The 23214-nt window shown below is 41.3% G+C and overlaps 3 protein-coding genes and 1 long non-coding RNA gene across 19 annotated transcripts in view; 1 reads left to right on the plus strand and 3 right to left on the minus strand.

Moving 5' to 3' along the window:
- Positions 1–4234: 4234 nt before the first annotated feature.
- Positions 4235–8638, minus strand: LOC133899366 (ultraviolet-B receptor UVR8-like). The gene is made up of 11 exons (XM_062340355.1): positions 8437–8638; positions 8181–8325; positions 7960–8070; positions 7816–7876; positions 7622–7740; positions 7216–7301; positions 6922–7123; positions 6473–6526; positions 5469–5579; positions 5289–5345; positions 4235–4858 (listed from the first exon to the last, which is right to left on the minus strand). The coding sequence occupies exons 1-11, from the start codon at positions 8472–8474 to the stop codon at positions 4667–4669; spliced, it is 1176 nt and encodes a 391-aa protein (XP_062196339.1). The 5' UTR covers positions 8475–8638; the 3' UTR covers positions 4235–4666.
- A 2534-nt stretch (positions 8639–11172) lies between these two features.
- LOC133899014 (uncharacterized) overlaps positions 11173–23214 on the minus strand; it is a 30100-nt gene continuing 18058 nt past the window's right edge. Inside the window, exons 1-11 of the mRNA XM_062339892.1 lie at positions 14526–14604; positions 14294–14451; positions 14009–14221; positions 13803–13928; positions 13056–13189; positions 12896–12971; positions 12481–12812; positions 12196–12394; positions 12015–12131; positions 11529–11946; positions 11173–11422 (exon numbers count right to left, since the gene is read on the minus strand). Of these exons, the coding sequence (XP_062195876.1) occupies positions 11686–11946; positions 12015–12131; positions 12196–12394; positions 12481–12812; positions 12896–12971; positions 13056–13189; positions 13803–13928; positions 14009–14221; positions 14294–14451; positions 14526–14580 (1671 nt within the window). The 5' untranslated portion in view covers positions 14581–14604 and the 3' untranslated portion in view covers positions 11173–11422; positions 11529–11685. Of the gene's footprint in view, positions 11423–11528; positions 11947–12014; positions 12132–12195; positions 12395–12480; positions 12813–12895; positions 12972–13055; positions 13190–13802; positions 13929–14008; positions 14222–14293; positions 14452–14525 lie in introns of the transcript that reaches the window.
- On the plus strand, positions 15858–22967 carry LOC133899019 (uncharacterized). Its single transcript, XR_009906300.1, has 3 exons — positions 15858–16743; positions 22002–22595; positions 22693–22967. It is a non-coding gene; the product is annotated as an uncharacterized LOC133899019 (long non-coding RNA).
- On the minus strand, positions 17228–21922 carry LOC133899017 (uncharacterized). Of its 16 annotated transcripts, none has more exons than XR_009906295.1 (9): positions 21267–21918; positions 20941–21163; positions 20572–20866; positions 20327–20418; positions 20136–20235; positions 19680–19764; positions 18028–18094; positions 17792–17938; positions 17228–17689 (listed from the first exon to the last, which is right to left on the minus strand). XR_009906295.1 is itself a non-coding variant. In XM_062339901.1 (8 exons), exons 4-8 carry the CDS (start codon positions 20638–20640, stop codon positions 17483–17485), a joined length of 531 nt encoding a protein of 176 aa, XP_062195885.1. In that variant the 5' UTR covers positions 20641–20866; positions 20941–21163; positions 21267–21668; positions 21742–21921; the 3' UTR covers positions 17228–17482. The 16 variants fall into 16 exon arrangements, 10 of the variants coding, with proteins under 10 accessions (XP_062195885.1, XP_062195882.1, XP_062195881.1 ...); XR_009906294.1 differs by having other exon boundaries at positions 20327–20410; positions 21267–21916; XR_009906298.1 differs by lacking the exon at positions 19680–19764 and having other exon boundaries at positions 20327–20410; positions 21267–21919.

The following is a 23214-nucleotide window of genomic DNA, read 5'->3' on the forward strand; positions in this document are numbered from 1 at the left end:
GTTGCATTGGAGGTTATTATGGGAAGCGACGTTTCTCCATGGATATGTTAATTGTGGTATGACTTGTAGATTTATGAAACTATCAAAGTGCATTGCATAGCATCCATATGCATTATATTGTGTTACAGTAATCTTCCATATACAATTTAGTTATGATAAATGGTATGCAAACGTTTGACTAATCTTACTAATTGTAGAAGATATGTGGTTACGAGTAGTTATTCTTAAAGCTATCTTTTATTATTAATATGGTATGAACTCTATTCATGATGTCTTGGATGATGATAAAGTCTTATTTTTAACTCTCAGAAGTTGAAGTCAATTATTAATGTTGAGATCATGTCATATGGGATATATAGTGTTTTTATCTTGCTTATGTTATAGTTTTGTTTGCTATGAACATGTATTTATCGATCTTATTTTAGAAGTAACTATTTAACTTGCTTAAAAATGAACATGATGAATAATGTAATGTCTTTTATACCTGTTTAAGTTTAAAATTGATGCTTTAAATACCGTGATTTAAATAATTTGTTAAAGTAATTCGCTTGCTGAGATTACCCAATCTCACATTTGCATTTTCCCTCCCTAGGTTTGGAGAGAAGAGCTTAGCAGCACGTCATACACGTTCATGACATCACTTACACCATTCAAAATAATGTTACAATAATAATGTAATAGATGCTGGTGTCGTTGCTTACTATCTTAAAAATACCATAGAGCGGTCAAGCTCTTGATCTTTTCTTTTACTAGGATATTGTTAAGTGTTAGTGTGATGTTATTTCATATATATACCTCTATTTGTTGTTGCTTCCATGTTGCCTCTCATTTTAAGGGAGGTGTTGTCGAATTTTTTATATATATCGGTATGCTTGTGGTGTAGTTAAGTAGCATTCTAGGCTTTTGTTGGACCTTGGGGTGTTACATATTGTTCTTTTGGATTGATTCGATCGCCTTGAGTGTCTATGTTGGTTGGCTTGATGTTTCTGCTCATTGAATTGTTGCACAGACTCGTAGGGAGGGTTAGCCATTATCCTCTAGCTCCATTACTTTGGCTTCAACTTTTGGGTGTTGCTCAACCTTTTTGGATTTACTTAAAGACTCTTCAGACAACATCTGATTTTCCCAAGGCAAGAAGGGCAAGATTTAGGGGAAGTTTCTAGGGTTAGACTGCTTGATTTGGATTACAATTTTTTCTTTTTTGATTTTTTAAAAATATTTTTGATGGATCGGGCTTTCTATTTTCTAACATCCATACTAAGGTTACACCATACAACCAAGTATGGCTCTAATACCACTCTGTCGAACCCCACCTTCAGGTCTCCCTATGCAAACAGTATTAGTCTTTGATCAGTCGCTGATATGCATAATTTGAAGAGAAATGGGTATCACAGACATACTTCGAATACTATACATAAATTAAAGCCTTACGATGCAGCGTGATTCAATGGGGTAAAGATAATCAATAACAAGGTATGGCTTAAACAAACTAGGTTATAACTATCTTAGCATATTACTAAAGTTTAAAAACAAGGCTTTACTAGTTGTGTTTGAACATGGGTGCAAAATCCGATCATCAGGGTCCTCTTCGAACACTTGTTCTAATATACGCAAGCGAACGCCGATAAGCGCTAGATCAAAAAACATCCACACGGATTTCTAACGAGGAACGAACACTAGGGAAAGCAGGTCTAGCGACTCTAGAGGGATAGACTCTATTGCTATCTACTGCTAAGTGAATCGAAAACATGAGGTCTAAGTGATTACTCTACACTATTAAGTGCATGTGTGTCATATTCCCAAATTCATATTTATCTAGCATTTTTACCTAATTAATAGGTATTACTTATTAATTATTCTAACTAAGTTACTATTTATCCTAAAGGAAATTACTTTTAATTATTATCTACATAAATTAAACTAGCATAAATTAGGCACTAAGATTCCCAGGTTATGGTTATCCAACTTAATCAATCACTAAAACTACTTTAAAACTAGCTAGAGAGCTAAATCTAGGTTTTCAACAATGCATAACGATTTAAACAAATTATATTAAGAACTAATTAGGTTACAAAAATTATGAAATTGACACGGTTGGATAGATCTCAAATTTAGATGATTTTTGGTGGAAGAATTAACGAAAATGGAGTTAGAACGGAGGAGAAACAGGATTTGAAATTTGTGCTGGGAGATAAAGTCCTAAAGGTGGGGTCCAACAGGGGATAAGTACTCACAGGAGGCAACAGTGACTTCTTCCATCATGCCGAGTGCGTGGATCGGCAACGAGATACAATGGGCTTTCCCCGGTTCCCCCACTTGGCCACACGAGGACGACCAGAGGTAGGCGCTAAACACAGCGGCGGTGGATTTATGCGTCAACGGTGAACTTGCATGGCGAGGATACAACGCGACAGGGCTTCTGCCCGGGTCTTCCGATTGATCCCGCAAACCACTCGCCTCCCCTCTGCTTATATAGACCGGCAATCAGGAGAAGCCCGCGAGAGATCGCCTCGGTCAGGATAGGGGGGGATAGAGATAAACACCCAATTCACATCCAAATCCCCGCAGATATCCAGAGATATTCATCCTCAAACCGTTGTAGCTAAAAGGAGGCACCAGCAATCGATTTGATTTGAGGAGAGGGCAACAGATGATAGAGGTAGAGGAGGGGACACTCGGGCTAGGGACTGAAGAATGGCGATACATCCGAGAGGAGGAGGAAGCACATGAGAGGCAGGCGGCTCGGGCCGTGGGAGAAAGCAGAGAGAGAGGAGAAAAGAGGAGATGCACGGGCTTGGGCACCACATGGGCCGGAGTGCCTCACGAGCCAGGCATTGCATCTCTACACCGAAGAAAGGAAAAGGGGCCCGACTCGGCTAGGCCAAAGAGAAAATGATGGGCCAAAGGGAGAGGGAGGAGAAAAAGAGAAGGCAACGCACATGGGGCCAAAGGAGGAATTGGCAGCACAGGCCTCCTTCTTCTATATATATATATACACACACATATGGTGAGGCTATTCTGTGCCTATGCGCAATTGCTATTCGCACTGTGCACATCCCCCAGTTACAACTCGAAACACTATGAGTTATAACTTGTTAAGTAGACCAATTACAACTTCACGTCCAGAAATGTATAATTGCAACACGAGAAGCTAACATTGTGAGTTACAACTTGTTATTCGCACTGCACACATCCCCCAGTTACAAACCGAAATACTATGAGTTACAACTTGTTAGATAGACCATTTACAACTTCACGTCAGAAATGCATAATTGTAACATGAGAAGTTAACACTGTGAATTACAACTTGTTATTCGCACTGCGTATATCCCCTAGTTACAACTCAAGACACTATGAGTTACAACTTGTTAGGTAGACAAGTTATAACTTCACATCCATAAATGCATAATTGCAACACGAGAAGCTAACACTGTGAGTTACAACTTGTTATTTGCATTGTGCATATCCCCCAGTTATAACCCGAAATACTGTGAGTTACAACTTGTGGAGTATGCACAGACATGAACTACAATGAGCATACCTGCATATTTGGTACTCCCAAGAATATGTACTCCCACGTACGTATCTCATTACGTAGGGAGTGTCTCATGTGATAAATGGTATGTATATAGAGCATGTGAGTATATAAGATCATTCAAGTATTATGTATAGTTTTTTTTGTTTGCACATATATTTTTTAGTGTATTATATTTTATGTACAAATACAAAGTTATTATCAAAAGCTAATAAAATTGATGGGCTTCTTTTCTATTTTTTCATATAATTCACATTGGAGTATCTTAGAATGAGTATATAAGTATACTCATAGTGACAAATAAGTATATATATATATAGGAAAACTAGTCTATACTCCCGGAAGTACATACTACTTACTATGACATACCACGTAAATGAACTGAATATACTCATTTATCACTATGAGCATACTTATATACTCATTATAAGATACTCCGATATGAACTACATGAAAAAATTGAAAACAAGTACATCAATTTTAATAGATTTTGATAATATATTTATATTTGTACATAAAATATAATATACTTAAAAAAATATATGCAAACCACCTAAAAAGTATACATACTAATTAGATAATCTTATATACTCACATGCTCTATATACATATCATTTATCATATAAAATACTCTCTATATTATAAGATATGTATATAAGAGTACATACTCCCGAGAGTATATATATATACACACACGTATTCGCAACAAAATGCCATAGTACACTAGCAGGCGACAGTAGGCTACTTCTGCAAATTTTTGAAACGGACATGTATTTTTACAAATATTGAAAAAAATATAATAAAAAAATTCCAAGTTATGGTACATCCTGGGTTTGTGAAAACTGAAAAGGGGTGGTGTAGAGAGAGATCAGGCTAGATCATAATCTATGGGCCCAGGCACGGATGTCGGACTTCTGTTCATCAAAACATTGCCAAAATACCCAAGGCGTCTCTTATATCTCTGCACAGATAAAGTTCCATTCCCGATTCTTATTATGTTCATTCAGTTCATACATTGCAGTCTCCGTGCCTCATGTTGCAGACCTTATGCTTATTCTAACGAACTTTACTAGTCGTATCAGTTCCCGAATTGCACACAGATCAGGAAGCGCAGCACCCAGCGGAATGTGATCAGTCGTGTGCCTCGGTCCATTCCGCGATGGCCAGGGTGTGCCGCCCGCCGCAGGCCACGTACTTGGCCTGCCACTGCCCGTCGGAGCCCGTCCTGGTCTTCGGCGGCGGCAGGTCGATGGGCACTTCCATGGGATGACCCGTCGTCACCTTCCTACCATAGCCTAGACGGCCGTGATCACCCCTCCCATACTGTCCAACACAAAACGCACACGAGCATGAACATAAGCAAGAAAGTTCCACTGAAAAGGGCAAAAATGAACGCATGATTCTATTACGAGATACAAACCCACAGATTGCACAGGATCATCTAGACCAAGCAGGAGCACACCATTAAACTTCATCAGGTTTTTCCAGCAAACTAACCCTTTAAAGCTAACAAATTCAAAATGTTTCCTTTTCAACTAAATTTTAAAACAGCTTTGGACATTCCTTGTTTTGGTCCAACCAAAATTGCTTTAAATTGTATGCCCACTCTATTACATAACTTTCAAATTAGGCATTAGCTTTATTCTACCGAAAAGGCAATAAAATGGTCAAAAGATCTATCTACCCACGCCTGGACCTCCAAAAGATACTTCCAGAAGACATAGTAAGCAGCTAGTAAGAAAATTCTACTTACGGAAAACATCCGTCCATCTCGAGTTAGCGCGACTGAATGGGTTCCTCCACATGATACCTGAAAACATGGAAAATGAGCTCTGGCGCTCAACTTGGAAACAATTTGTTCATCCACTTCAGGGCAATAGACAAGACTGAATCAACTTAAGTCAACATGCCATTCACATTGAAGGTGAATTACCTGAACAATATCCTCTCCAGCCAGAAGCTGAACCTTTAGGGGCACCATGTGACTACTCTTATCATCTCCAAATCCAAGCCTACCGTGTTCTCCTCTCCCCCAAGCAAACACCTACAAAGATCGCAAAGCAAATAAGTGACTGAGCTTACTGCACTTAAACACATTTCGCCCTAGTTATAGATATAGAGGAGACTATGCAGTCAACTCAAATATAAATAACAGCTCAAATATTTTTCTTGATCAGTTTCATAATGTCCCAAACTTGGGATCAGACCTTCTTAGAATTTATATATCCATAGCTAAGGCACCAAGTGTGGATCTCTTTTCCTAAGATAACACATAAGTGGGTCACATCAGTATTTATGTGTTCTTCATTTAACTTTAAAATCCACAGGTGCTAAATTCATTTCTCCACTTGTACCCTCACTATGCTCATTTTCAATTATTTTCTGCCCTCACTCTTCCCTAATATGCAGTACAACACATATTGGCAGTGCCTTATATTTATGTTCTCATCATTATTCTAGTGATCACATTCAGTGGCTTCCTGCATCAACACATATTTTCATGCCCATACTATTTGTTTTAGTAAAAAACAATGTAGGAAGCTATGACTGGCTGAATGGGTCGCAAGCCAAACTTGAGTCAGTCAATGTTCCTGAACAATGGCCAACTATGTTCCACTCAGATAAGCTTACCTTGTTTAACACCCTAGTCTAGGTTACTTCCATCCTATGATATGTGTACTATTTAAATCCTTGTAGGGCTTTCTCATTTGGCATCCTTCGAGCATGAGCTCAAGAAATATCAAGCCTGTGAGTTTATCTGCAGTCCAGTATGATTGTATAACATGAGAAAACAACCTTCATGAGTTTAAATTTCCTAGTAAGTGAGAATGGCCCACTGCTCATTATATGTGCACCATCTGGTTGTTTTGCAGAAGAAACTAGCATTATGTATAAGATGTTAAGATTGTCTAAGTGAAAAAAAAAAAGCAAAAATACCTCTCCCTCTTCAGTCAATGCAGTTGAATGCCAACCTCCAGCAGAAATGTCAACCTGCAAATAGATGTAGGAATACGCAATGAATGAGAAATCAGGAAAACATTATGCATACAAATTATTGTTTTGTCAGCATATAGTGGTGACCTATAATCATGATACGACTCTTTCATAGGCAACATAAATATTACTGATGAACAATCATTATGATTGGATATAACAAAAAGAATGTTACTTGTTGACCGAATCAAGCCCAACTTATTGCAAGTCAATATGAGTTTGACCTAGGACCCAAATAACCAAGATTGGATTTTTTTTTTTATCTCAGATAGTCACCAGGTCAGCCCAAAGTTAATCTTTGTTTCGCAATGTTTTGAGAATAAAACACACTGATATCAAACTAATTTTGAAAACATGTCAGAAACTAAAGAAACAAAATAAATGTGACTCACCAGTGAGAAGTCAGATAGCCCTTCAACACGAATTGGCTGTGATCTTGGTTGGGTATCTCCAATCCCCAGCTGACCGTACTCATTGTTACCCCATGCCCACAGAACTCCATCCTCTGTTAGTGCCAAATTATGGAATGCACCTACAGCAATCACCCTCACTTTCTCAAGGCCTTGCACACGTACCGGTGTAGATATTTGTTTGCTGAAAAAATACTGATGGTGAGCAACCAGATACAAGGAGGAAATAACACAGTGGACATAAGGAATTGAAGATTTCAGCATAAGGCGCCATACATATCGCCTGGAGGCCATGGTTGGCCCCATGTCCAAACGTGACCTTCTTGTGTCAAAACCACAGAGTGTGTCCCTCCAGCAGCTACCTAGAATTAGCAAATGGATAAGGAACCCAGAAGCTAGTAAACCAAAATCATGAGTGCAGCACAGAAAAGTTGTAGCATCATTCCACGACAGGAAGAATTCATTTGGACAAGAGACAATATAAAAGCTCCATCATAGAAGCTATCCCATATGTGTTTCACAACCTAACTACAACTTTGGAAACAAAGCATATTCCAAAGTGACAAGATGATCCACAATTTGTTGGATTCCCTACAACCAACGCACCAAACCGAAATGGTTAAAATTCGAAGAACATTCTCACTGGTGCTACTTGCACATTGCAGAATCTAATTCCACTTACTTGCCGGACTTTGAGCTTGGGCGCGCACCGCTGCGGGATCGGGATGTCCCTCCTGAGCGCCCTCGTCCCATCCTCCTTCCTCTCAGGCTCCTCGCCGCATTGCCCGTACTCGTTCCCCCCTGCATCATCGACGCACATTTCAACAAACCCACCAGAAATCGGTCATGGCAACGCAGGGAAGCGGGTTCCCCTACCCCAGGCGTAGGCGCGCCCTTTGTCGTCCACCGCGAGGCAATGCCACCCGCCAATCGCCGCCTGGAAACCCATAGGCACAGCTTGTTCCATCAGTAGTGCTGCACTGACCCAAATCTCGCATTCAAGGCAGAACCGAGACGCACCTGGACGAACTTGACGCCGGCGAGGGCGTCGACGGGCCCCGGGGAGCTCTCCGTCTTGGTTTCCGGCGGGTGCCCGAGCGTGCCGCGCTGGTTCCACCCCCACGTGAAGAGCTGCGCAAGGCAAGAAACCCAAGCAACAACCGGGGTCAGAACGGAGGCTCGCTCACCAAGGAGCAAGGGAAGAACACGAACAGGAGGCAGAGGTCGCAAGGAAAACGCACGCGTCCGTCCTCGCAGATGGCGAGGGAGTTGCGGCTGCCGGCAACGACGGCGGTGACGGCGTACGGCTCCAGCGCGGCGACGCAGCGGGCCCAGTCCTTCTCCTCGTTCCCGCCCATGCCCAGCTGCCCGTCCTCCCCCGAACCCCTGCGCACAAACCAAGAGCACCAGCCAACCAAAGGGGAAAAAGAACAATCAGAGCCCAGACGAAATCGCAAGAAACGGGGGCTCGCTGCGGAGGAGAGAGAAGCAGCGCACCACGCGAGGACCGCGGTGGCGCGTGGCGGGGGCGCCATGGAGGCGGAGCTCCGCGTCAGAGTTGCGCGGAACTCGGAGTCGGCGGGAGTGAAGGGAATCGAGCAGCCGACGCCGCGGCGGTGGGTTTCCGTGCACCGCGCTGGGGCAGGGACAGCGGCGCGTGGCTTCTGCGGCCGGGATTTGGGCCGTATCCCGTGGGCCGTGGGGGGCTGTCTTTCCGGGCGTGTGTCCGGTGCGGTGTGACTGGTTTTTGTGCTCTGGCCGCGTCATGAGTTGGATTCCACGCCTCCGTGAGTCAGCCAGACCCAGAAGGCCAGATCAGTAATGGTGACTGCAAAAGATTCTTGTCTGGGTTACTGCTATGAGGCATGGACGCGGATCCTAACGTAGTGTCGCTTGCGTGTGGGTTATAGATCTATACATCGTGCGATAAAATTATCGTTACATCGACGTCAGAAAATTCGAATATATGAGGCATGGGTTGCTAGTGATGCAAAGATGCTTGTTTTGCCTGTAGTTGGTAATGTGAGATGCGTGATGATTTTTGTTGTTTATGGTAGGTTAGAGTGTGTTTGGTAGAGGGATGTTTTTGTGGTGTTTGGTTCGGAGTGAACAAGGATAGAATCATTTCTGCTAGAGAATATTATCTCAATATGATATATGAAGTTATTCCTCTAAAATGGTAGGACAAAACTATCCACATTTATTAATCATACTCATTAGTAGAATGGTCAGTGACATTAGTAGACAAAACTATCCACATTTATTAATCATACTCATTAGTAGAATGGTCAGTGACATTAGTAGGTTGTATTACTAATTAATATATATTAGTATGAGATTATAGTTTGTAAGTGTTAATATACTAATTATAAAATTAATGAGCTAATTAGAGTTAATTAACCTATTTTATTGTTAATTAGTAATTACTATGGTAAGAATAACATTAATACGCGTTAGAGCATATTAGTTGGTGTATTATTAATAATTATTATTTAAAATTAAAAGGTATAATTAGTTGATAATTCTCACCCTATTCATCCTAATACTAAAAAAAATATTCATCCTATCCGTCTAAAAAAGAGAGTTATCTCATAAAAACATGAATGACCCTATCTCCATCACAATGGAGATATTTTTAGTCCACGCATGATCTGTATGATTGATTGAGATGGTTCATGTGCAAATTATTTTGCGTGTACACCAGTCTATGTCGGCAGAAACGGATATTCAAACTGTATTTTAGGAGAACGACGTGCCATCGCACAAGGGGCCATTTTAGGAGAAGTACATGCAAATGCGGAAAAGGAGATTCCATATTATATCGTCCGATTGGCACTCCCACATGAAACAGAGATTTTAAAGCAGGCCTAGTCGGCCCTGAATGTCGTCGTGAATTGAACCTCAACTAGCACTGCACACACGTGGGATCAGGAAAATTCAAAATATAGCAATATAAAAAAATAAAAATAGCCTAACAAAAAAGATGAACATTTACAAAATTCATAACATATTTCAGAGGAAGAAGGATGCCAATTAGCTGGACAGCATGGTGGAGAATACTGTATCGTTCAGAACTGTCTTTTTTAGTAACGTTGTGAGAATAATAAAAATGGTAACTGATTTGTAAAAGAATAAAAATAATTTTTACATAGTATATTCGTGTAAAAATAACATGACGAAAATGATCTTCGTGGTGGACTCTAGTGGAGAAGACGTACGAGCGACGGCGCAACCTCACTTTAGGCAAAGTAACAGAGGCAATGTGACCTCTGAAGAAATCCGATAATAAATGTATAAAAAGTAATTATTGGAACATGTTAAGCTCAGCCTCATGGTCCGTTTTGATCTCTTTTTTCGCAGGTTTCTAAACAATACTCACCTAAATATTTTTGTGTTTATGGTCAAATTTCACGCCATCGGATGTGCTTTAGGGTGTGTGCGCTCGTCTAGAGCTGTTGGTTGCGCGAGGGTTCGTCGGCCGCTTTTTTGCTCCGTGGGCTGCTTCTTCTCACAGCCAGCTTTGCTTCGGGAGCTACATATTCCTCGGGCTGGCTTAGCTTCTTGGGTCTGATTTGGCCCGTCTTCGATTTATTATTTTGGGCTGGCTGGTGAGCGTTTTTTTAGGATTTGCTCCTTTTTTTACTGTTTCATAGGCCTAAATTGCACTCGTACCGTCGTACGGGATATTTGAATAACAAGAATTCTTAGTCTGGTAAGTTACATTTTTTATATACTCAAGTTACATCTAGCTTTTATAGTGTGATTTTATGGTTGTTAAATTGTAAGATTTTGAATTTTGAAAAAGGGTGATTGAATTCTATGTATCTAGTCTTCTGTCATTTTTAGGCTACTACAATTAAAACATTTTAAGTTGTCTTTTACTTTATGGGACCGCTAAACAATAATCGGCTATTTTATTTAGCGATTTCAGTCACATTTGTGACCGTCAGATCGACTAGAGGATCCATACTTGCCTTTAATTTGGGAACGACGTCGTGCCCACTTACCTTTTGTGAGCATGATCCCTTAACATCTTGGGACTCGCATTTTTTTGGGTTGGTTTTTTTTCTTTTGTTCCTGAGACCACCATGGCCTCGTCATATCCATGCAATGATGCGAAGTTTGCCACATTTTGCATGATAAACTAGTTGAGTGTCCGTGCGTTACAACAAAAATAAAAATTGAATAAGATGATCTTAAATTTATATAGGACTATCTAGGTACGTAGCCTCATGACAAATAATAAAATCGCTTTCAGATAGAGCTTGCAACTTGAATTTCAAATACAACTATGAATTAACTTTGAATACAAATAAATAAGTCTATAGGAATAGATTTATTTCTACAACTATCCTTTTCAAATCGTCTTGCCCACGATACGGCTAAGATATTCTCGTACACCTGCAGGTATTACATATCGACACGAATTCCCATCATACGTCAATAGGCTGATCAAAAAGCGCCTCCTCAGTGCTTGGCCATCCTGCATATGCATCATATATATGTAAATGTAAATATATCTCATATGTAAAGTATAGTATTTTAACTTGAAAAGTATATACGACGGTGCGACAAAGTAATATGCTCACCGTGTAGATTGGCGTTTGTAGCTTTTTACCATTCCATGCGCACATGAATTGCAAAACGAAATAACCAGATAATAAATACCTACGGTAGAATGAATTGTAAACTCTGTGTTAGATAAATATATTTATTGCTTATTGCTTCAGTGACGTTCAAAGCAAGTTACTCGTATATATCCGTTGGAGTATCAGCTGGGAGTATATGCTGCCATCTATAAACATCGTCGTTCCACCCAGGGCGTGCTACTCTCATGGTAAGCATATAGTACTTGGCAATATGAATAATTTTATGTGCGTACTGCTTGTATGGCATATCTTTACACCAATCCGAAATAGGATTGGAGTCAAGTACGATCATAGTTCTGTCCTCCTGGTCGAACACAAAAAGCAAGAACATGCCATGTTGTACAAATGGCATAAGAATCTGCAAAAATGTAGGCATTAGGATAACGAAAATAACGGCACCAATGGACAAAAGGGAAGCAGCCTTACAAATTTGCAACGTGAGACATCATAGTTCATAAAGGGCCAGCTTTCTAATGATTTGGCCAACTCTCGAACATCGAGCTCTTTTCTATACTTTGGGTCTCGTCCAAAATCAGTCAACGTCTGGGAGAAAACAAAGATTTTTAAAATATGGGCAAAGTGTGCTTACAAGAATATAAAAACTCACGCAGAATTGTAGGTCCATATAGTGCTTTGAAACCATTTTCCTAGAACTTTTCAATATCTTGTATTCTGTGTATGCGAGAATCCGAACACCCATATTGAAACAAACATTGGACATGGGTTGATCCATCTTTAATGATGCTTGGAGTTGCTTGACACTTAGGCAAATCAGGTAAGGCTTCAAATTTTGTACCCATTGTGTCCTGTAAAAAGATCAATTGCGACTAAGAATATGAGCATCGAATTAAAGTACATTATATTGTTAATAAAAGGAGCATAAGAAGCTTACTCCAATGTCTCAGCATCATCAATTGACATGATATAGTTGCATACGATGTCTGTCAATTCTTCTTTGCCTATCGGCATATCCACCATGGAAAGTGCACACAATGAAGATTGATATCTAGTTTCATCGGCGGACTTATTTGCATTCATGACTTTAGACTGAACGGATTGGTGTGACCTTTTGCATATATTAGGAGGATTTTCTAGCATCACAACATCATCTAGATTTCCACTCTCTTCGTCGTTCTCTTCGATTAACGGATGTCCTTTCCTCTTGTTTAGTTCTGATGATAACAAAATAGCAGCTAATTTTGTCCTGAATTGTATCATATCATCCTGCACATTAGTATAATATCATTAATTTTTACAGAATATATGATTAAACATGTAACAAACTATCATGACCCTGTATGATATACCTGAGTTACATTATCGGACAACACATCCCCTGTCCAGTATTCCATGTAGTTTAACATGAAAAGACCGCATGAACAGCTACAGTATCAAAAAAGAATGTCATGCACATATTCATTTAATCAGTGGAAGGAAATTTGGGTAAACAAAATTATTGAGATGTACCCATCCGTCTGCATTATCTCTTCGAATTGTATCTGTCTAACCGGCCATGAAGCAACCTGGAGGTTCTGCCACTTGTGGTTTTTAAGCTCCTTGAGCTGCGATACAATATCTATTTGCCGCTGCAATCCCTTAAACTATTTATATATAATAAATAAATAAGTATTAGCAGAGATCTGTCTAGGAGCTCACGAGCTCTCATGTGCAAACAGCTAGAGTATCCGTATTGGAGTTCTCGTGTTTGTCTGTGTGACCCCTAGACAAAAATACGCTCGTGCTTATTTCTAGTATGTTCCTTGTCCTCTTCTCGTTTTCGTGTCTCACTGTCTTTCTGACAAAGAAAGGTTTGTTCCTTTTACTCAAGAAAAATGACAGAAAGGACCCACTCTATGTGCACTTGGGACCGCTGATTTGTATTTTAGCAGGGACTTTGTGACTGGCCCTTTGATTTAGGCGGTTATTGGTACTTAAGTCTGGTTTGAGGTGTGTACATTCAAACAAAGAAAGGGCAGGATTAAAAATGGGAATTTCTGTTGAAGGTGAATGCGATGGAGAACTGTATGGGAAAACTGGGGGTAGGAGAGAATGATATTTTGTGAAGGAACCGCTAAACTCAGTGGCATAATCTGATTTCGTGAAGCTGAGTGACACTATTACTAAATACAACATTGCGAAGTGACATACACCAATATTTGCTAGCAAAAATTGACAAATGGTGCAGGACATACTACTTTAGTAACAAATACTCACAGTAGTACTGAGGTCTTCGCGGTCATATACAGGATCCATTGAATCAAGCACCTGTATCTCACACTTTCTGGCGTCAATCACTGCAAGATACCAGTGAATTCCCTCGATATTTATTGGAATAAATACCTAAATAATTTTTGCACGTGTAGTATTAGACACGTATATATGTTAACGAGAAAAATTATAAATTAGAAGTTAATTTTTACCATGTCATGGTCCAAGTATCTTTCCACCCTTCGTTCGATGGTGCTATTTTCAATGGTGTCATGTGCAGCATATAGATCCTCAATTTTAATGTTATTATCACCATCCCGCTTCAAAAGGGTGGAGACATAAGTAGTCTCTAGGTAGACCGCACCACAAGACCTACGCTGCAGATGCTCTTGAGCCCTTAATAAGCAAATGTATGCATTTATGATCTGTAACAACAAGGATTAGATAACATAAGTAAACATTTGTACATATTTTCTTGTAATAGATGTACTTATTACCTCGTCATTCAAGAATGCACTCGGCTGAAAAAGGCATTCCAAATGCCTCCTGTCTACAAGAGCATCATCGATGAGCACAAGTACTTCTTTTCCAGGTAAAGAAGGCATGTTTTTAATAGGTAGAATAATATCAAGATCATTTTGGGTGCAAATATAATCTGTAAAAAATCAGATGCATAAGGGACTAATATAGAAAACGAAAAAGAACGCAAAATATAGTGAAAATAAGTACCCTGCGGGACAATTTCAGTTGATAGAGCTTTCTTAGGTTTGTTATGCAGCGACATAACTCTAGTTCAAGCTCCCGTTTCCTGTACAAACCCGCGATGATGTAATGCATGAAAAGGAAGATGAAAGTTATATAGGAGAATGTCTGCATGTGACTCTCAAGTCTCAACACCTCTACAAGAAGTAAGCTAACAGAAAATTCAGAGATAACTTCATTTTAAAAATTAGTGGGTGAAAATAGGTAACATCAAACAACAATACTATCTAAGAATAGTGGACCAAACAATAGCTAATATCTATGAAAAAAACACTAAAAAATAGTACACGCCGACATGAACGTGAGATATAAACAAGAGTGTGCCATGGAGATCTACTAAACGAAAGGGTATCCTATATTATAATATGGTTCGAACGAACATGTCACATTCTTTTCCCAATTCCTAGGATAATTTCTAGAATTTTTCTTTTTCTTAGACTTTTTTTATTTTAGGACTCAAACATGCTTTTGAATACAATGCAGAATAGGTTATGTGGTCTAACTGTCAGCTCATTGCATAAAGCGGCTTAATCATATCGTTTAGTCTTGTTCGCATCCTGAACTATCATGATTCATAAAGCGGAATCAATTATCTGGTTACGGATGCCAATTTAATTAACTTTTGATACCAGTGGAATCAATTATCTGTCTGAATGTCACTACGATTCGCATCACAACAAATGAATACCTAATGTAATTAATCCTAGCTAACCAGCTATCAAAGCATACTGAGATTAGTAGCTGTAAATAGATCAATTTATTTACCTGTTCAGACTTGTTCAATCTTGGCTTTGGCTAGTTGGATTCTTGCGGATTTGCAGTCACACATGTGCATGTGCTAACTGGCTATCGATGAAGCCCGTGCGGAATTGCGGCTGTGCCCGTGCCTTGCTTAAAGAAATTCACGTTCAAAAATGTAACCATGCAAAAGCAAACAAACGGCCGAACTAATCTATTCTAGTTATTTCTTAATTAACAAACACTCAAACAGCCGAACTAATGTTAAAACGCACCAAAGCGATGTCGAAGATATGCTCCGTGCTCGCAGCAGGGCGTCAGCGCCGGCGATTCGACGAATTTTGGCGGTGGAGGTGCTCCCTGCCGTGCCGTGTGCGCCGCCACCGCGTATTCCCAACATCTGTTGTAAAGAACCTAGTACACCATATTTATACTGATTGGCTGGAGCGCCAGAGCCCTTCGATTCCGAATGAACGATCAGATGTACTGGATCGGATCTCTTGCGACGGGAAACTTCTTGATATTGCGTGAAGGATCGTTCCAATCCCGATCGACCTCTTCCTATCCATTCCATCGCACCGCCCCTAGTGAGCTCGGCCTCCCGAGCTCGATCCCAAATCCACTTTCCCTCTCCATTCCCCATCGCGTCGCCCCTAGTGAGTTCGGCCTCCCGAGCTCGATCCCTAATCCACTCTCCCTCTCCATTCGCCATCGCGCCGCCCCTAGTGCGCTCGGCCTCCCGCCGTGTGTCCACTCATCCCGTGCAAGCCGCCACCTCCCCCACCGGCACCGCCGCCCTCCACCTTCCCCATTGGAAGCGATGCGCTATGCGCACCTTCCACATCGCCAGCAGTGCCTCGTCCGCTCGTCCCGCCCCGCATCTGGTCGTCGATGGACCACCCCTCCGTGGCACATCGTCGTCTCCTACACCCAGCGCCGCCATGATGGGAGGATCAGCATGGGCGCCCGGCTGTGCCTAGTCCCGAAACGAGCAGCAGGCTGCGTGCGGCCATGCCTGAACAATGGTAGGGGTGCGACGCGTGGATGATCCCGGCCACATGAGGATTGATGGGGGAGGGGCGCCACGGAAGCCGCTGTGGCGGGATGAAGGCGAAGGGACCGGCCATGATGAGGAGGTTGCGCATTCGACGCACCTCGGCTGCCGCCCCGCCTTTCCCGGACGCGCAAATAGCGGCTGTCGATACGCGGGTGCCCTTCAGCAGTAGTTCGGAATGCCACTCTGTGGGTGCGCGCGCGAAGGCGAAGCCGACCAGGGTGGCGGCACAGATTTGGATGCGTAGCTCGCAACAGCCGCACTGGTCCTTGTTCGACTCGGACATAGCGGTGGAGGCGGTGAGGTACGCGGCGAGATGGCTTTGGTGATGGCTAGGTTGACGATGACAGGATGCAAAGGGAGTATCCGACGGCGAAGACGATAAGGAAGGAGGTGAGCCGGAGGGAAAATTGTAGCTGTTGGCCAAAAGATGGTTCTTGTGTTTTACACTTTAAAAATTGGATTCTTCTATATGGATTTTGGTCTCATCTCAAAATCCATGCAAAGAAGTAAGTTCTGGTGTTTACTAGTGGAGACCGGCGCGCCCTCTCGCACCGCCTGCAGAAGGGGGCTTTGAAAAATATAGGCAAAGCATGTGTACTTTAAGAATTAAACCTATAGCAACACCTAAATGATAAAAGGAGCCGCTGAAGAAAGCCAAAAACTTAAATGGGTTCTGCAACACAAATATTTAATCCATATTGATACAAAGAACATATGAGAGGAAGGCATATTATGTTATTTAGTAGTTCAATGATAAGAGCTATAAAGGTATCAATTTAGTCTTTCCAGTTTTGAGGAATCATCTCAATATTCCACATAAGCCAAAACAAATACAAAAACTGTGGATATACTCATACAGAATGGAACGCACTACAGCACTCAAGGTCACAAATTTTATTAAAACAATTGTTGCAAATTTCGATGAATATATGGAAGGAAACAATCAAGTGATGTGCATGATCGATCTGTCTAAGCAAGATAAGGCAAACGATGTAGCATAAACCATATTCCTATATTGAATTCAAGCAACTATAGATCTGTCTACCAGTGAATGGCCAACAATTACAACAATGTGGATAGTCCACTCACAAGAGGGAAAGAAAAAGTCCCCAGCCCTCACTGCCCAGAATTATAGTAGTGGTTGCTCGGGACTAGGAAGGGTAAAAGGATTAAACAAACCTGCCTTGAATGCATAGCTGACGCTACTGTCAACCACCAAAAAGAGGGGTCTTCTTGTAAATGGGATTAGATCACAAGGGTATATGGAGTTTGAACCTAGATGTTTCGAACATGTCAGAAACAATATACTTCTTACTAAGAAGAATATAATTCAAGTCTGCAAAAAGAAAACTTCAATCAACTCTAAGCCTTCAAAACAGATCTGTTATGCATAAGAAACTATCAAGGTAATCTCGTGAACTCAGCATCAAAATAATACCTTCAGTTTCACGGCAATCTAACCAAAGGCCCGGTTCATTGTCTTCCTTTGAACCTGTACGGCTAGTATTGGATATATCAAACTTACTAAAGTTGCTGACAACCTTCTCGCCTGTATCAAGACAAAATCCAGAAGTTCCCACCTCACCTGAAAAATATTTGAATGTTTACTGGAATGTCCTCCCGATACAGCATAGATAACTGACAACATTTAGTAAAAAAAACTGGGGCACAAACCTGCAGCTGAAAGATATATTAACATCATCCCATTCGACGGAAGCTCCTCACATTTGGTGGCAAGGACCTGGATTTAAAAATGCATATTTTTTATCAAATAAGTTCATTATTTTATATATGACTAAAAGGTCGAACAATAACAGCCGCATATAACTCTTTTCTCCTAAAAGAAAAGGTAAAAAACAATGCACAGGCAACGCTGAACCAGTCCGGCTAAAAGAACCGTGAACAGAGACCAAGTTAAGTTCAATGTTCAAGGATTCTACGTTGTAGAACTTTCTCATAAAATTTCCAACCCACTTATGTCAGAACTAATGGGTGCACAAAAGAAGCACCAACAAAAGAGGAGAAATATGGGCACATAAGAAATTGCAGCAACAAAGGGGAGGAATTCAGCAGCATTCCCTATCATCATGCTTACTCGTCTGATAATCTAGATTAATTAGTGCATAGTACTATATCTTGCAGGATTATCTATATTTTTAGTCCTCTTGCTTGCCCATTTCCTATTATTACAAGCAACACAGAGTGGCTGTAACACAGTTAAGCTGAATTGAATGCGCCAGTAAGTATTTGAACAGTTTTTCTCTCAGGACCAACCAATTGCATGTATCAGAAAGCTCCCACATATAATGATGATTCAGATTGCAATGAACTGATGATTGTAATACTGGATACAGAGTGTTCACAATGGTGCACAAATAACATCGAGCCCTTCATACATTCACTAAGAAATAAGATAAAGACGATGCCAAATGAGAAAGAACTGACAGATGAATTTTCTTAACGGTATGAATCATATTCACACTTGAAGTGCCGTCGCTAAAGAAGAATAACATACAAAGGCATTAGTTGGAAAAATTGTGCACAGGTTAATCATGGTTTGCCATAATATTTGGATTCAAGCTGCCTTCTTTATAGAGCAAAATGCCCAGCGATCCTGTATGTGTCATTAGGTCTTTTTAGCTGAAACTAAAAAAGAAATGATTCAAAACCTAGAACTAAGCATACCACAAAAAAGATGCAACTAATGAAGCAAGCATTACAGGACTGCTTATAAATTCAAAACTATGTCCTAACCTTGTCGAAATCAAGGAATTCTTATCTCTCGTTCATCATTATGTGGCCACATTTGCACATTGAATTGGCAAGAACACTAAAGTGCAAGGAGGAAAATGTGTGTTGCCTGCACTAAGCTAACCCTCGACATAAAAACATAAATCGTAAATATACTATTTAGATAGGTCAACATAGCATGATATAATATGTTTTAATTAAACAACGATTAGAGTTTCAGATATATAGTTGAACATTGCAGATAATATTTGAAATATCCTGGGTCTTGAAAGCGGAAGATAGTCATGGTATTCGTGTAATAGAGGAACCATTATGTTAGTTAAGTAGGTAACAAATTGGTATTATAAGGAGCTAGATATCAGTAGCGGTAAATGACTATTTTCTACAAATTTTAAATCTGATATTGTTTTAATTTTTTGATAAAATATTTTTAAGAGCCACCTTGATGCAACACGAAATAGATAAGAAATAGTCTGGTAGCTTAGTGAGTAATAGGCACCAGCGCAGCACAAAGCAAATATAAAGAAGCACAAGTATGTATCGAAAGTCAAAAGGAGGGAAGATCATCTGCTAACCTATCCATTCATTGCTCTTTGTAAAATCAATGCCTACAATAAGATTTGAAGATTCAAGACCTACTTGTGCCAAAGCTTCAGTCACCTGTAACAGTACAAAACCATAACAATAAATTGGTGTACTTCCAATCTCAAGTTCACAATACTCAAAGAGGAGATTTTGTGCAGGGCTCTAGTAAATGCCCTATGCTCCTGAAGGTTCTGAAGCAAAATGCCAAAATACGAAGCTGAATATAGCAAAAAAGCATATAATCTCCATATAGTTTAATGCCATGACACTAATGAACAGAATGCAACAATACAGCTCTTGTTGGGTTCCTTTTGAGAAAAAATAATCCTATGAAAATAATTTCTTCCAAAGTTTACTGAAGGCAATTGAACAAAAAGATGAATAATACCATTCTACTAAGAATATGTATTTTTGACTACACATTGTTCTCTGAAGAAGGCGCGTACCTCGCGTTATAACTGGAATATGTATTTCTAGCATATCTCGAATTATATCCCGACGGTGTGTTGTCATAATCATAAGAATAGTTATATGAATGCTTGGAGTCTGTGGAGAAATTTAAAAGTGCAATCTCGTATAAGATGGTTCCAGCAATCTATGATAAAATTCCAACTTCAGCAATCTATAAGATGCTTACATCTGGAAAGGAATAAATAAACCTGAGAACAGATGATCTTCTCTCCTCTAGCAATCGGCACAATTCCAACTTCAGCCAGGTAACCTGTGATGCTAAAACTAAACATTACTACCTTGGGATGATAAACTATAGCAATCTCTTGACTTAACCAAGCATTAGGAAAAGTAGATGGTAGGACTACAGATTACAACCCTTAAGAGTATATATATATAGCAGGGTTTGGAGACTATGATCGAGAAGGATACTTGGTCCTTTGGATCAGGCAAAGAATCAATCTCAGAATTGACTGTCACGCCACCATACATATCGTCCATGTTTCCAGGATCACATTCTTGATTGACATCCCCATCTCCCACATCACTCAACTGGTGTTCGGGGTCTTGACACCATCCAGGCAAGCCACGCTGTACAAAAGTTAAAAACAATCACAGTTCTGTGAAGGGAGAATGACTGGACAGAAAACAGAACACGAGTTGAGCTCCTGTCACGCCCATGTCTTCCGCTTAGACCTCAGCTGCATTAGTTTATCCTTATATGATGCTGCAAAAATTAATCGATCAACATTTGATAGATATAATTCCCTGGTCGGGTTTAAACAAAAGCTCATTACTTACCAAGACGACGGTGATGCTGAAGCTAGCTGATACCAGTGGTAGCTGGGGACTCAAGCAGCGTTAGTGGATCTACAGATTCCTCATTCGCTGCTTGGATTTGGGTTGTTTTCTTGGGGACTTTTCCTTATGTGTCCTCGATTCACCTGCGGGGCGCCCTGGTCGTCGGCGGACTGGCACGGGCAGCGGAGGAGGAGGGAAAGAAGAGGGTGAAGGAGCAGGGCAGCTGGGGGAAGAAAGGATCACGAGCCGTGCTAGCTCCTAAATCAGTTAGATCTAAACATGGAAGAATTGGGGGGGGGGGGGATAGACCAAACTGAAATATTTACCTCAATGTACGGATTCCTCAATCGTTGCTTGGATTTGGGTTGTTTTCTTGGGGATTCTTGCTTCGGTCTCCTCGATTCACCTGCGTCGCGCCCTGGTCGGCGGCGGACCGGTGCGGGCGGCGGAAGAGGAGGGAAAGGAAAGGACCAACGAGCGCAGGGGGGAGGGGGCGCGAGGGATGGCTCAGGCGGCCTTACTATGGCGCGGCATGGTGCCTCTTCCTTCGGGAGCCTTCGCGAGCACACGTGTGCAAGCAGCGTTGGAGGGCCCTCGGGAGGACGACTCGGGAACGCAGGATGAGCGCGCGGGATGGCTCAGAGCTCGGGATGGTTCGGGAGGCGGCGGAGCGAGCGCTACGGCAGCGGCAGAACACTCGATTCTCAGCCGAGGAACAAACGGCGAACCTGCGCAAAATCGAGGTGATGAGGGCTCGGATGGCAGGCGGACCGAGAGAGCTCGAGAGTCACCGTGCTGTACTCGCGCATGGGCGCCACGTGGGACGCGCCGTGCTGCTGCCCGGCGGTGGCGCGTCGCGAAGCTCCTCAGAGGCGACGTCGAACGGGAGGAAGACGCGTGTCTCGCACCAGAGCCGCCGCGGTAGGGAGACCCGCGCGGAGCCAGTCCGAGCGCGTACACGCCCGCGATGGCGATCGGACGGCGGAAAAGGCCGGGGTGACGTGGCCCGTGTGTACGCGCGTGTATATAGCCGCGAATAGAGTATAAGATTCACGTTCTAGTGGCTTTGACCAACAAACAAGTGGCTTTCAACAACGGTATGAGAGCTTCAAACAGCAAGAGCCTACAACCACAAGGAAATCTGACACCTATGCATCAGAAAGTGCTTTAGAGGACAGACTTGTACGTATATCTTTCTTATTTTCACCATCCGCAATCATTTAATGCCCAAATGCAAAGTTAAACTGCGACACTGAAAATTTGATTTTCCAGGCTTTCCCATGTTATTAGTTTGATGATATCAGGCCCTTGCATTTTGTTGCTTTAACTTCCCTTGTCGACCACAATACCTAGTCAAATTTGACCTTTTCTCAGTTCACCTGTACCTTCATATGTTCCATTTGATCTGCAAAATATAATAGTCGTAAGCTTGCTATTTACTTGGACACATAATTGCATGTTGTGGCCATACTAATGACTTTCAAATCCTGGAACAAAGGGTGTTCCAGGTGAGTTTCTATTTATACCTATGTAATATGTGCTAAACCTCTGTTCTCTCTGGATTACAAACTAAGAAGCTTGACAGTTTTTATCTGCAGCTGTGCCCCATTTGCATGTATAAATCGAAGGACCTCGCATTTGGATGTGGACATCAGGTGCAAAAACCTTTCGTCAACTATACTCAATGTTTTCGCTACACATTTCCTGTTCTGCAATCTGCATTCTAGTTTGATAACATGTATGTGTTTGCAGACTTGCGATATGGAATGCTGCCCTCTATGCCAGCAGCACATAACACAAAGATCAGGCTCTACTGATGCCATGAAGCTTTTGGAAGAAACTCTTACGCAAAATGTTCAGACCAGCTTTAATTGTACAGAGCTTCGTCTTGTAATTGGTGTCCTGGTCTTAAGTAGATAGTGCTGCTGTCACTGTCCCAGTAAGGCACAACTGTAGTTTAACTATAGAATTTAGTGTTAAAAAAGCACACCAAAAAATAATGTACATATTCCTGGATGAGACAATGAATATTGTGAAGCAATTACATTGCCATTTCTGAGCTCTTGAACCAAATACATTGCCATTTCTGAGCTCTTGAACATTGCTAGGTTGATAACTGTTCATTCAGTATACCAAAAGAATATCTCCATGACCATGCTGATTAAATGAATCAGTAAAATTCAAGTGCACAAATGCCCAAAACTAATCAACATCACATATCCTGTGCAAGGGAGAAGGAGAGAATCCTTCCAGCGACACGCTCAATACTCCAGA

The sequence above is a fragment of the Phragmites australis genome, chromosome 18, assembly GCF_958298935.1.
Source record: "Phragmites australis chromosome 18, lpPhrAust1.1, whole genome shotgun sequence".
Taxonomy (NCBI): Eukaryota; Viridiplantae; Streptophyta; class Magnoliopsida; order Poales; family Poaceae; genus Phragmites; species Phragmites australis.

Excerpts from the sequence above, each read along its gene's own strand:
- LOC133899366 (XM_062340355.1), bottom strand. The coding sequence starts at position 8,474 with ATGGCGCCCCCGCCACGCGCCACCGCGGTCCTCGCGTG. Across the intron at positions 7,741-7,815 it reads AGGGCGCGCCTACGCCTGGG|GGGGGAACGAGTACGGGCAA; the intron begins GTAGGGGAACCC and ends TCGATGATGCAG. Across the intron at positions 7,302-7,621 it reads CCAAGCTCAAAGTCCGGCAA|GTAGCTGCTGGAGGGACACA; the intron begins GTAAGTGGAATT and ends TGCTAATTCTAG.
- LOC133899017 (XM_062339897.1), bottom strand. The coding sequence starts at position 20,640 with ATGGACGATATGTATGGTGGCGTGACAGTCAATTCTGAGATTGATTCT. Across the intron at positions 20,411-20,571 it reads TGCCTGATCCAAAGGACCAA|GTTACCTGGCTGAAGTTGGA; the intron begins GTATCCTTCTCG and ends TTAGCATCACAG. Across the intron at positions 17,939-19,679 it reads AAAGAGCAATGAATGGATAG|GTGAGGTGGGAACTTCTGGA; the intron begins GTTAGCAGATGA and ends AATATTTTTCAG.